At 39.9% G+C, this 15,311-nt stretch overlaps 1 protein-coding gene across 2 annotated transcripts in view; it reads right to left on the minus strand.

Moving 5' to 3' along the window:
• The window catches only part of LOC135225781 (pleckstrin homology domain-containing family J member 1-like), a 301,334-nt gene that overhangs the window by 107,997 nt on the left and 178,026 nt on the right, over positions 1–15,311 (minus strand). For both annotated transcript variants that reach the window (XM_064265247.1, XM_064265248.1), the window contains one exon: positions 9,694–9,776. In XM_064265247.1, the coding sequence (XP_064121317.1) occupies positions 9,694–9,776 (83 nt within the window). The remainder of the gene's footprint in view (positions 1–9,693; positions 9,777–15,311) is intronic.

Raw genomic sequence — 15,311 nt, forward strand, 5'->3', positions numbered from 1 at the left:
CTCGAATTCCTCTTTGACCAAGTGGTCCGGAATTCTAGGTAGCTTCTCTGCCAACAGGGTGGGGGTGTTACAGATCTGAAGATCTCAGAGACAATGTTACGGTGTCGAAATATCCTGGTTAAAGGTCGACACAAATGTTACGGCCTCTGAGAGAGGTCCGCTTCAGGTTCGATATGCATATATATATATATATATATATATATATATATATATATAATAGATTATATATATCTATATATATATATATAATATATTATACATATATTACATATATATATATATATATATATATATAATATATATATATCTCAACACCAACAGTTGAAACAGGGGATGCGAATATAGAAAGAAACACTAACACAACAAAGGTTTATTTACAAGCTTACTAACAAAGCTAAATGCAGAATGGTATCTCCTATTTACATAAAAAGATAGAATCTTACACTGCATGAACTGGGGGAACAGCAAGGCAATTAAAATACTTTCTAATCGATTTGGCAATTCGACGCGCTGGCTTCATAAAAGTAGATCGGCGATTGAGGACGTCCTCTTGACTCCGTATTGCAGAAACTAATCTCCTTGTAAGGCAGGAATTCCCCAACACCTGCAACAGGACCTTTTCTTCTCTGAAGTCTGCTCGACGTCGAGACAACTCGGTAGACCACACCTGAAGACGACTAGACCAATATCCAACCAACTCTCGAAAAACTCTTCTTTTGATTGATACTTCGTCGGTTCCTTCGTTTCTAGTCTCTCTCTGACGATCGCTGCTGCTGATCTCTCACTGATAATCTGATCTGTGGCTCTTACTAACTGGTGATCCCTCTCTTTTACAATCTCTCTCTCTCCTACGATCACTGCTCTCCAAAGTTCGTTCGTCGTATTTATACGGCACTCTGGGGGCGGAGCCTACGGCGAACGTCACAGACTCCCGAGTTTACTAGGACTCCCTAGATGAATCTAGACGAGGTATTGCATCAGAAATCACGGCGTTTCTCACGTCCCGACGAGATCCACAACACTCCTGCCGATTCTAGAACCATCATGATAACAGGCACCTCCAACAAATTGCGCTAACGCCTCGTTGCTGCCGAACTTCTCGAAAATGCGTTCTCCTTTCCTTTCACTTTCTTTGCTATGAAGCAATTACCATCACACGCCCCCCCAAAAGAGAAAAAAAAATGAAATCAATTGATTTTATTTTTTTTTCTAAAGAGATGCAAAAATTAAACAGCGGGGAAACAATCCTGCATAAAGCTTTAATCTAGTCAAACATGCACACTTCCCCACACACACACTCACTCGTGCGATAACAGAAAACGGTTATTAGGCTACTCATTCTGAGAAATCTCTAGAGAGGCTATCAGCTAATACATTATCCTTCTCTCTTACTTTTTCCGTTTTCTGAACTTTGATTAAAACTTATAAATACTAAAACACCTCTTGTGTTTCTCTCAAAACTAATCTCACTCAGTAACACTGTTACACGGGCGGAGGCCACGGCAAGGGGCGTTGTTTATCATTCTGAAGCAAATTTGCATTCATTGCCTTTGCTCTACTCTTACCCACAATAATTCTATGATATATATTTCCCCTCCCCTCTAACACTGAACAAAGACCTTCGTACTTATAAGGTAAAAATGGACTTTCTCTCGAGACTAGTACTAAAACTTTATCTCTTTCACACAAACTTCTCTCTTTTGCTCGAAGATGAGGGTTTCCTTCAGTTTCCCCTTTACTTCCGTTCGGGTTTTCTTTCGCTAATTGCCAAGCGCTTCCGTTCTCCTCCGCAAGCTGCCAAACATCTCTTAGATTGTTTTTATAATAATCAAGATTAGTTATGCAATCATCTCTACCCTTACTTCTAGACAAAGTTCCAAACATATCTATAAATTCATTCTCTAAAGACAAGACTACTGAAGGAATATTACACAACTGAACTCTGGGAATTACATGAATCGGTTTCCCGGCAATTTGATATTCAGGACAGCTTAAAACATACCTCTTAAAAAAAAACATACATTATTTTTCATCTTAGGCCAAAAGTACGCCCTACTAATACACTTTAAAGTTTTATTCACTCCCAAATGTCCTTGCTCATCATGTGCTAACTTCAAAACTAGTTCACGAAGCTTCCTAGGAACTACTAATTGTTCTGTGACTTCCCCTTTACTACCTGACTTCGGTCGAACATAACGACACAAAACTTCGTCCTTTAAATAAAAAGTTTCCTTACACACATCATCAAGATCACCATCCAGCTCATATTCAAAAATTCGGGTTAGTGTCTCATCCTCTTTCTGCAACTTGACTAGCTCATCCTTATCCAGAATGTTAAAGCCTAATTCATCACCGTAACTAGTACTAGATACTGGTACATTTACTACGTTACTCTCGACAACTACGCCTTCCCCTTGGCTATCACTGTCGACATCGATAGAGTCCGGTCTCTCAGCCACATTCATGCTAAGATCAACCTCGCTACCTCTATCACACTCGTTCGAATCCACGAACTTACTCACGTTCGAATCCATGAACTCACACTCGTTCAAATCCACGAACTTACACTCGTTCGAATCCACGAACTTACTCACGTTCGAATCCACGAACTTAATCACGTTCGAATCCACGAACTCACTCAAGTTCGAATCCACGAACTTACACTCGTTCGAATCCACGAACAAATTATGATCATAGTCTATGTCTGTATCTAAACCCGACCTAGTTACTACCATTTCAGGCACTGGAATATTCCTCACAACAGGATTCACATTCTTGGATAAAGCTAAGTCATTACCGACAATAATGTCAACGCCTTCGACGGGCAAACTATCCACAACTGCAAGTTTTACTTCTCCTGACACTACCTGACTTTCTAAATTCAACTTCAACAAAGGACAAAGAACACAAGTGTTAGGAAATCCACCTAACATGACTTTCTCTTCCATATTGATTTCTGCCCTGTTCGGCACACACACTCTTCGAATCAGTGAGATAGCAGCCCCTGTGTCTCGAAGCAAGACTACTTCTCTCGAATCTACTCCTCCAAGAAAGGAAACTACGCCTTCCGACAGAAATTCGCCAAAAATTTTCCTAGTTTCTCTCATCGCATCATTCCTACTTGATGAAAGGTTAACTAGCGATACTGGTTTCTTACCGTCCTTCCTTTCTGCTGCACAATTTCTCGCTAAATGCCCTTTCCCATTACATCGGAAACAAGTTAATTCTGAGCCACTAGATGCCATTCTACTCTTACACACCTTAAGACGTATGACCAGGTTTTCTGCATGTATAACAGGAATAGTCACTTCTACTCGCATTGCTATTACTAGGACTGAAACCTTTACTGCTTTGTACTCTACCAGACGAAGGATCATTTCGTTTCTTACTAACACTCAAATTATGAGTTAGACTATATTCGTCAGCTAGCCTAGTTGCTCCTGTAAAAGATACTTCTTGCCTATCCTCTATATAAAGTTTAATCTCAGGGGATACGTTATCTTTGAAGTTTTCTAACAACACTAAGTTCTTCAAACTATCAAAATCCTCAACCTTAGCAGAAGTTAACCAATAAAAAAACAGCCTATCTAACTTCTTACCGTATTCTACATACGTAATATTTTCATCCTTTCTCAAATTTCTAAATTTCTTACAGTATGCCTCCGGTACTAACCTATACGCGCTAAGAACAGTTTCTTTCACAATATCGTAATTATCACATTCTTCCTTAGACATGCAACTATACACAGTAAGTGCCCTACCACTTAAAACTGACTGCAAATATAGTGTCCACGTTTCTTTAGGAGAACCTACTCGTTCCATTAACTTCTCAAAACACATGAAATATGTCGTAACATCTTCCTCATCGAACTTAGGTACTAATTTCAACACTGCACTCATACCCAACGTATCAGCTCCGTTTTCGTTTTCGCCTGACCGACTGTTACGAGTACTTTCCCTTAACCGAGCAATTTCCAACTCATGCATACGTTCTTTCTCTCTCTCTTCCTGCTGCATTACCAACATTTCTCTCTCTTGCTGCATTCTCATTGCTTCTCTCTCTTTCTCTTGCTGCATTTTCATTACTTCTCTCTCATACTTTTCCCTTTCTTTCTTCTCAACATACTCACGAAGATCATTCCCCTCTAGACCTAGTAGCTTACCTGACTCAATAAACTCTTTCACCATCTCACTCATTCTGATTCTTTCTATATCCTCCCTGTTTCAAACTGTTAAAGTGTTGATAGCCTAGGCAAGGTCGCCACAATGTTACGGATCTGAAGATCTCAAAGACAATGTTACGGTGTCGAAATATCCTGGTTAAAGGTCGACACAAATGTTACGGCCTCTGAGAGAGGTCCGCTTCAGGTTCGATATGCAATATATATATATATATATTAATATAGATATATATATATATAATATAATATATATATATATATATATATATATATATATATATATATATATAGATATATAATATCTACTATATATATATTATATATATATATATCTATATAGATATATATATATATATATATTATCTATATATATATATATATATATAATATATGTATATCAACACCACGAGTTGAAACTGGGGATACAAATATAGAAAGAAACACTAACACAACAAAGGTTTATTTACAAGCTTCTAACAAAGGTAAATGCAGAATGGTATCTCTTATTTACATAAAAAGATAGAATCTTACACTGCATGAACTGGGGGAACAGCAAGGCAATTAAAATACTTGCTAATCGATTTGGCAATTCGACGCGCTGGCTTCATAAAAGTAGATCGGCGATTGAGGACGTCCTCTTGACTCCGTATTGCAGAAACTAATCTTCTTGTAAGGCAGGAATTCCCCAACACCTGTAACAGGACCTTTTCTTCTCTGAAGTCTGCTCGACGTCAAGACAACTCGGTAGACCACACCTGAAGACGACTAGACCAATATCCAACCAACTCTCATACAACTCTTCTTTTGATTGATACTTTGTCGGTTCCTTCGTTTCTAGTCTCTCTCTGACGATCGCTGCTGCTGATCTCTCACTGATAATCTGATCTGTGGCTCTTACTAACTGGTGATCCCTCTCTTTTACAATCTCTTTCTCTCCTACGATCACTGCTCTCCAAAGTTCGTTCGTCTTATTTATACGGCACTCTGGGGGCGGAGCCTACGGCAAACGTCACAGACTCCCGAGTTTACTAGGACTCCCTAGATGAATCTAGACGAGGTATTGCATCAGAAATCGCGGCGTTTCTCACGTCAAGACGAGATCCACAACACTCCTGCCGATTCTAGAACCATCATGATAACAGGCACCTCCAACAAATTGCACTAACGCCTCGTTGCTGCCAAACTTCTCGAAAATGCGCTCTCCTTTCCTTTCACTTTCTTTGCTATGAAGCAATTACCATCACAGGGGGCGCAATCCAGGTCGAGTTTACCTGACGTAAACATAGCCGGAGGGTCCTCCCAGAACTCTACATCTGCAGGGAAGAGTAGAGAGGTAGCCTCTATCTCCTTTAGAGCTGGTAAGGGTTTATACTCTGCCGCAGCTTGCATGGTTAGTTCCGCCACTTTGGTTGTACAGGGTGACGGAACTCCTTCTGGGGTCACAAACATAGCAAAGCTACCTTTATGGGGCATCAGTTTGGTGTTAACACAACCCCAGTCGGAGAGGGTGCAAACCCATACAGCTTGATCTTGGTCCCTAGGGAAGATCACTGTCTCCTTCGGGACCTTTAAATACTCTGACTAGTGCATGTTCCACTAGCCTGACGAGTCCGGGGAATGGGAATTGGAGACCCCCCGTGGGGCATGTAATGCTCGTCGCTATGGGTTGTTTTTCTCAAATGGCGGCATGTTAGACGTACCCCGAACTGTCGTGGTCAGAGCCGTGGGGCCGGAGTTAACTCCAACGAGAGCAATGAATAAAGAAATTCTTTGGGTGTATTTGCCTGCTCCCGATTCCGTCCTTGGAAGGTAGATGTATGTCTAGTATGTGGGATCTGAGATCCGCCGGACCGGAGAAGAGGAAGGACCTCATCTCTATTACGGTCGGCAGAATCAGAAGGCTACGCATTACCGTAGTCGAATACCTGACCCATCTACCGTTTCCACCGGAGTGGGGAACGACACAAGAACGGAAACTGAGCTACGGCAACTTGGTGCAACACTCCGGCAGCGGATGTGAGGGTGAGTCACACTCTGTCGGCACCTTAAAGGTCCGGAGATATCTACAGTGTAGTCCCCAAAGCTTAGCCTACCCAAAGTCTCATCTCTCATTGTCATAAGTAATGCCGGCGGAACGGGCTGAAGCCGCGGACCAGGGGAAGGTAATTCCTCTATCTGAACCTGCCTGCCTCTATTGGGGGTAGCATAGCTCCTCGCCTGAACCCATAGCCGGGGGCGGACAACTGGAGAGAGAGACCACCGAGCGGCGGAGCTGTATAAATGCACATATAGTAATACCAGTAACCCCACCGCTCCCACTCTTCTCTTCCACACTTAAGTGAAAAACTTGAGCGGTCGTTCATTGATAAGACTACTAGCACCGCGAGTTATAAGCGTCCGGCAGAGCCAAGCTAGGAAGTGGGAGAAGTGGGGGAAAGGGGGGAGGGGGGGTAGGTGGCATGTGGGGTGGTCGGTCGTGATCGTCTGGCCACCAACCCGATCATAAATGGACACCTATTGAAAGCTGTGTAGCCTACTACTGTAGGGGTAGTAGGCCAACTGGGCCTATGGCCCGTCGTGATTGGTACAGCGACCGATCGGTGATCGCTCTCAACCGGGAGGACATGGCCTACTACTAAAGGTTGTACTAAAGGAGGCTAGGCCAAGACGATACACAAACCAGACCACTTAATGTACAGCAATACAATAGACCAATATATATAAGAATAATATATACAATTAATAATGAGGCATCATGGAAGAGTTGCAAAGGAATATAAGGCGAAAGGAGAATACCCAGTATGGATCTAGCTTAACCTTCCGAGATCATTACAGAACCGGACAGGTAGGCCAAATCTCCTCCACGACATCATGATGTGGACAGTGGCCCTCGACCAAACCTACTAAATTCGAATTTTTCTATCTAGATCGGCAGGGAGGATAGGTCCAACAAAGTGATAAGAGAGAGGCTCTCTATCCTTGATATCCTTCCCTCTACCACCGTAGCACCGGCAGGGGGAGAGGCATAAAGGGTACAGGGGTAGGGACACTTAGCCTACCTTCCAAGCCTAACTTAGGCTTGGTCGGTTAAGCCAGGGAGGGAAGCAACTCTTCCAACCTCTCAGTGATATGAAATCAATGTGCATAATTCAACATCTATTTGGTTCGTATTAAACAATAACTCATGCATGTCTCACACCGGGAGAGAGAGAGAGAGGACTCTCTCCTAACAATTTTACATGTACAATATGCTAAAATTACGTAGAGATAAGCACGAACATGCTCTTGAAAAGCTGGGAGGAGGGGGGGGGGGGGGCAGAGGCTAGAATATAAACTAATCAACCTTTCTTAAAACCTCAGAGGACGTCATGAGCACGTTAGGCCTTCCTCCGAACCAATCCTAACTTGGTCGGTTAATAATTAAGCACGTAATATGAAATACGTCACTGAAGACTGTATGGAATACTAAAAAAATCATAAATGTGCATAAATAATATAATATACAATAAACAATATAATATACAATACCATAATGAGGTATCATGGAAGAGTTGCAAGCGGAACATAAGGTGTAAGGAAAATACCCAGCATGGATCTAGCCTAACTCTCCGAGATCACTATGGATCCGGTCAGGTAGGCCAGATAAACCTCCAAGGACATCCTGGCATGGACGGTGGGCACTCAAACAAACCCTCCATACTCGAAATTTTCGATCCGGTCAGGTAGGGAGGATAGGTCCAACAGTATGACAAGAGAGATACTCTCTATCCTTGATATCCTCCCCTTTAGCACCATAGCGCGGACAGGGGGAGAGGTAAGGGTATAGGGGTAGGGGCACCTAGCCTACCTTCCAAAACCTAATCTAGGCCTGGTCGGTTAAGCTAGGGAAGGAAGCAACTCATCCAACCTCTTGTGATATGAAAATCATAAATGTGCATAAACAATATAATATACAATAAACAATACAATATACAATACAATAATAAGGTATCATGGAAGAGTTGCAGGAGGATCATAAGGTGTTAGGAAAATACCCAGCATGGATCTAACCTAACTCTCCGAGATCACTATGGATCCGGTCAGGTAGGTCAGATAAACCTCCAAGGACAACATGGTGTGGACAGTGGGCACTCAACCAAACCCTCCATACTCGAAATTTTCGATCTGGTCGGGTAGGGAGGATAGGTCCAACAGTATGACAAGAGAGATACTCTCTATCCTTGATATCCTCCCCGTTAGCACAGTAGCGCAGACAGGGGGAGAGGTAAGGGTATAGGGGTAGGGGCACCTAGCCTACCTTCCAAAACCTAATCTAGGCCTGGTCGGTTAAGCTAGGGAAGGAAAGCAACTCATTCAACCTCTTCAGTGATATAAAATCATGAATGAACATAAATCAAAAACCTATCTGGTTCGCATTAAAACAATAACATATGCATGTCTCGTATTGGCAGAGAGAGAGAGAGAGTCTTCCCTCCTCTATGACAATAATTACGATAGGCTAGCTAGTAGCCCTAAAAGGCATATATACGATATGAAATATAAAATTAACATAAAAATAAGAATAAAAATAAAGGAAATAACCAATAATAATGACGCACGCGTCTGATGATGCACCCAAATGGCGAATAAACTAGTGGCACCCCAGTAGCTTTTTTAAGGGACCGAAGGCTAAAAATGGAATGCATTGTAACCATACAAATTACGAAAACACAATTTGGAATACTCAAGTTGGATTGAAGAAACAGAGAGTTCCACAGAAGATGTAGCTTCGGCAATTTAAGGCACCAAGGGAGCAATTGAAGACGCGTGCGAACATACAAAGGCTAATTACAGGAATGTTGATGGCGCACGGGTCAAGTAGTAGTAGCAAGAGCGAGAGGGAGGTAAGAGGAGTAACCTTTGTAACGGCTCTAGCCTTTGTGACGGCTCTTGCCATGGGAAGGATTTTGGAAAGGAATCCTCTAATTGGCAGAAGACCTGTGAGTAGTGGCTTCCACTCACCTTGTACTTTATACCCGACACCCTCTGGGTGCTCGCGCCGAGGGTAGTAACCTCAGCATACCATGCTAGCTTTTTTCTCTGGTATATTTAGAATCTATTTATACTTACAAAAGAGAGCTACAGAAACTTTTCACCAGCAGACACAGGTCGAACCCAGAAAAAGTACATTCATGAGTTACATTATATTCATTCTACAAAACTATATTCTCAGTATGATCTATTGTTATGACTAACAACCTTATCTTAAGTCCCCACCTTAGGCACCACACTGTGGCAATAATTGACATTGATACAGCCACTGACTTCTATTGCCCTGGGGAAGGTGCATCCTCTAAACATCTAAATAGAATGCCAAGACACTAACCACTATATTAATAACCAGCTTGGTGTAATATCTCTTCAAGATCAGAGACAAGAAATCTGCAAAACTTTTACTTTTCTGCTATTGTGGACACAGGGTGTCTTAAAATTTAAATCAATGATACCAGAATAGAGTAAAAACTAATCTCACCTTGCTTTTATAATCTTTGAAACCCAGGTATGTACACTCTGCTCATTCTGCGCAAAAAACATGTGCTTTCTCTCTGGATCATCCTGCAAATTAAATTTCACAGAATAAGAAATGAGATACCTACAGCTATTTCAATAGAGAAAGAATTAGTCCACAATGCACCAAAAATTAAGTACCAATACTATATCTTGTTCATTAAAGTACCCCTTTCATGATCCAAAAGATCAGACAATACACTGGGTGAACTCTAGTACTAGTTAAGTATAAATTTTTACATCAATTGTAATATTTCTACTCTCCATATTCAAACAATTTTTACTGTACTTCTTGAACAGGGTGGTCAATAACTTTCTTCCAATTAGGAAATGCAGTATGCTTATTTAACCCTGACTGAAGGAAAACTGAAGGGACAATGAAGAAAGTAGTACACATTTCTTGAGTGAAGTGATGTTTTAAAAATAAAGGCAAACAAATGTAAAATTAAATTCCAATTTGGTGTTAGAGACAGAGAAAGACATGCTCCAAACTTAGCAACTCAAGAACTACTACTTTCCATATCTTCTTTAATCCTTTTTTTCTGAAAGGAGACCGATTATGTCTGCCTGCCATTTTAAGGATGATGATAGTGCTGCTTCCATGGAGGTGGAACCCTAGTACTATCATGGGTGTTGGGCACCTCTGATATCACCTTCATCAAAGATATTTCAAGCTCAGGAGCACCAGACAAATTTGGCCCTGCCTAAGGTAGGAGAGTCACAAATTTGGTGCATCCTCTGAAGCATCAGGAGCACAAGTCACAGATGGTGCAGGCTCCAGATAGAGACATGTACCAGACAATGCAGCCTCCAAAAAGATTTACAAATATCCCAATTTTTTAAAGTAAATTGTATTTTTCCTAACTATACAAACCTGAGGTCCTTTACATTAGGAGTTACTTTTAGCACAGGCTGGAATAGGGCTGTTAAATTCTTGAACAAGGTGGTTAAGCAGTAACTACCGTCTGGTAGGCAGGTAGGCCCGCCTGCCCGGATGTAACACTCCACTTTGCCTTTCAGCCCAGGTTTCAGATTAAGGGGTGGCATTAGTTGGGAAAAATACAATTTAGTACTTTAAAAAATTGTGATTTATTCCTACACAATATACAAACCCTCGGTCCTTTACATTAAGAAGACTCACTGATTGGTGGGATGATTGTGAGTGTGCCTCTAGAACTGACTGGAGTTCAGCACACCTGGGCTATTCCTCCTGGTCGTAAGAGTGAGGAGGAGTGCCCTGCCTCTGACAACTTGATCAGAGTATAGGAACTGCGTGATCAAGAGTTAGACTTCTGGGCCTTTTCAAAATGAGTGAGGAATTGTAACTCATCTGAAAAGGGTTGGGAAGAATATTTAGAGTCAGAGACATTAATGCAAAGTTCTGGGAAGGGTTTGCATTATTGCCAGTCTCCTCCCCCCCCCCCCCCCCTCCCCCCCCCCCCCCCCCCCCTTGCTAGAGAAAGGTGCAGGATTGCTTCTATGATTCTAATAAGAAAAACAGAAAAGGACAATATCGGCTTCATTAATATCTATGCCCGATAAATATTCACTACAGGTAGTCCCCAGCTTACAATGGGGGTTCCGTTCTTGAGACTCGTCGTAAGCCGAAAATCGCTGTAAGCCAGAAAATCGTAAAAAAAAATCCTAAGAAAACATTACTTTTAATGCTTTGGGTGTATTAGAAACTATGTAAACTGCATTTTTATTGCCTTTTTCATAAAAAAAATTCAAATATTGATTATTTTGCATTTTTGGAGTAATATTTCTTCTGTCAGATCGGCACTGTAAGTGTAGTAACCCTGGAACGTGCATCATAAACTAGGAAATAATTTATGATGAATATAATTGAAAAAGCGTAGTAACCTTGGAACGTCATAAGCTGGGGACTGCCTGTATTTTCATTTCTTATTTCTGTTGCAATTATCTTCATTATCAATTCTAGGGGTAAATTCTCTCATATCTTTCTGCTAATATGTTGCATATTTCCTTTCTACCTTCTTCTATTCATCTTTTTTTGCATATGAGTACAATAGTTTGGGGTTTTGCTTGATATTTTCCAGGGTCTTTTCTTCTAAGTCCCATTTTTCACTTTCTTTTGATTGCATTAATCTTTAGTTCTGCATTTTCTATCTTACTTTTTAGTTCCATCACTTTCCATGCATTCTTTTTTTTTCAAAACCTTTTTCCACTTTCTGATATTCTGGAACAAGATCCTTCTGTCTCTTGGTATGCATGACTTATGTCTACTTTTCTTCTTCGGTATATACTTATCCACTATTTTCTCTAATATCTTATATAATATACCCGTATTTACCTGTATATTATCATTTACGAATATGTTTTCCCAATCTTTGTTTAATTCTTCATTTATTTCTGACCATTTTATATTCTTACTATAGAAATTGTATTTTCCATATCCTTCCCACTTTTTCATCTCTTGCTTATCTCTGTTTTCACTTGCTTGGGAACAGACTGTTAATTCTATGACACAATTACTTCTTTAACATAATTCACCTCATTCACAAAGACTAGGTCTAAAATATTATCCTTTCTTGTTGGCAGGTGATTTATTTGTTGAATGTTGTGTTCTAGTAGTATATCTAGTAGCTTTTCAAATTGCCTCTTATCTTCTGCACTACTATTACTCTCTTTTTTATATGTATAAATACAACCACAATCTCCTATTCGTTCCTTCCAATCTACAAAAGGAAAGTTAAAGTCTCCGGATAGGAGTACAGTCCAGTCTGTGTGATTTCTATATATATCATCCAATTTTTTTTATTATTATGTCAAACTCTTTAGAATTAGGAGTCTATATTTTGATGTTCACAAATTTTTTAGATCCAAATTCTACCACTATTACTTCACATTCTGAGTTACTATATTTCTCATATATTTTTCCTTGATTTAAGTCTCTCCCATATATCCCAGTTCCCTCTTGATTCCTATTTTTTCTATCTGATCTATAAGTTTGGAACCCCTTTATCTGATCATCATTACCAGTCTCTTGGGAATACCAGGTTTCACTTATATTTATTATATACGTATATCTATTTTTTCAATTTGGGTTAGTTCTTCTAAGAACTCTATTTTTTTTGAGTTACTCGTAACTAAACCTTGCGCATTCATCATTATGATGGTTTGCATGTTATCTCCATCATTTAATATGGGTAATAATAAGGATTTGCCAATGTCTCTTTTCTGTTCTGGTATGTTGTCCTTTTCTTCATTTCCAGAAATTCTGACATTAAAAAATCCAACTTTTCCAACACATTTGATCTTCCATCTTCATATTTATTCATTTTGTGTATGTATCTGCATTTATCTCTGTATCTGCACCATTCCCTGGCATCGTATGTACAGTGGACCCCCCATATTCGCGTTCTCCGGATTCGCAGACTCACAGATTCGCGGATTTCTCTCTGGAACATTTTCCCGCATTATTTGTGGAAAATTCGCCTATTCGCAGTAATTTTCTATGAGAAATATCCACAAATTCCTGGTTTTTTTATCAATTTCATCATAAAATGCAATTTTGTGATAAAACTATTAAAAAAAAACAGGTATAAAAAATGCAAGTGGATTTTCTCGAATTCTAACTAACAAAATAGGAGGTTTTAAGCATTTTTATAGGGGTTCCAACTATTCGCAGGTTCTAACTATTCCATTGGTGTGGTCTGGTACACATCCCACGCGAATACGGGGGGACCACTGTATGTATAGTGCTTGTTCCTTGCACTGTATCTGGGTGCTGTTGCTCGATATCTTGATGCTGACATTTCATAACGCGGTAATGGCTTGTTTTTTCCTTCACCTCATGTTCTTTGTTCCTTTCTTTATTTGCTTCATTTTTATTTCTATTATTATTATTTACTTGATTTTGATTCATGGCTACAGGGTGCATATATCTACATTTTTTGTTGAACTTACATCCTTTTCCTTCTTTTAAGTTTTGCAATTTTTGGATGTAGATCGCTGCATTCATCCTCATAGCTGTCTAGGGATGCACATTAGCCATAAATCTCATAAATGTGACATACCTTGGGATGCTTGTAGTGACACCTTTCACCGAATCTGCAATTCCCTCTTTTCAGAAGGGTGCAAACTGTCTTTCTTTTCTTTTTTTCTTGCTCTTTCCCATTGGTATGAAGATCTGGGTACAGCCTCTTTGGGATTTTATTTTGTGTTGTCATGTCATAATTTATTTCATTTTCGTATGCTGCTGCATTGCCTCATATGTAATATCTCTGAGTATCTCTGCATCCATACTCTTGTCGTGTTCTTTTTCTTCATTATTTTTTCTATCAATTCAGTTATATTTTCTTCTTTTTCATTTTCCTCTTCTTCCTCTTCCTCATCTACTTCATCCTCTACTATTTGCACATTAAGTCTCGATTTAATAACATTATCTATCCATGATAGACATGTTGAGCAAAATACTCTTGTGTCATTACTTGTATTTTGTTGGATTTCTGCACATTGAGGATGCGTAGGTACATGGCATGCATAGCATTTCCTGATCAGGTTTTGTGGATTTACTATGCTATACCACATCCTACATAAATTACATGCTTTCGGCATTCATTTTCCTATTGCTTCAATCAGTATATTCACTATATTCACCTAATTCATTTTCTTTGTTGGAATGTGTTGATTGATGTAAATTTTCTTTATAAGTCTCTTGATCACTTGTATTTTATATTTGGTACTCCTTCAATTATTTTCATAATATTTTCTACAGACTTGCTCCAGTTTAAAGGATCATATCCTTCCAATATGTCTATGAATATTTTTGCATCTTTTTGGTTAGGGTTGTTATTGATCTCAGATAAGAAATGCCAGTTCCCTTCCTGCTAAGTCATCATATTTCATGTCTGCAAGGCAAGCAAGATTCCCACATTTCTTTCTTTTGCTGCCACACGCTGCCATCCTGTTTGAATTTTTAATAATTCACTCAAAAAACTAACTTCGTCGATGCTTTATCCTACTACTCTGACACTAATCTAATCACCGACAGTTCGTGAACACTTCTAGCTATAATTAGTTTTCTAGTTGTATGTTATACATGTGATATCGGTCAATTATTCAGACTGTGCACAGGTACGTCTCACCAAGCAAAATGGCCCTGAGAGAGTGAAGGTAGAGTTGTCCTGAAGGGACTTCCACGGTAATAACAGGACACCGAAGACGACCAGTTCAAGCTGAACTGGTTGTTCCCCAAAAAGCAGCAGCACTGGAGAGGCGTTCAAACCTCTTGGTGCTATCCATCCTGAACAGATTGACAAATGTTCTGTAAGATCCTTAGATTGAACCGAAAACATAAGTCTCTCGGATTCAAACTCTGGGGAATAAACTCCATAATATTCCTCTTATTTCCTTGTTCATTCCGGTGTAACCAGAAAGTAGAGAGGGGGGGGGGGGGGAGGACTGACCTCTTGTCTACTCTTCTCTGAACTTGCAGTGTTCTCACTCTGTCAAACGAAGCATTCATTTCCTACAATTGTTTTGTTCAAGCGAATGCAAGCGAAAGTTGTGCTGAGTTAAATGCAGTAAAAGTTGGCGAGAAATTGCCATGTCTTGTTC

Source organism: Macrobrachium nipponense, chromosome 13, assembly GCF_015104395.2.
Source record: "Macrobrachium nipponense isolate FS-2020 chromosome 13, ASM1510439v2, whole genome shotgun sequence".
Lineage (NCBI taxonomy): Eukaryota > Metazoa > Arthropoda > Malacostraca > Decapoda > Palaemonidae > Macrobrachium > Macrobrachium nipponense.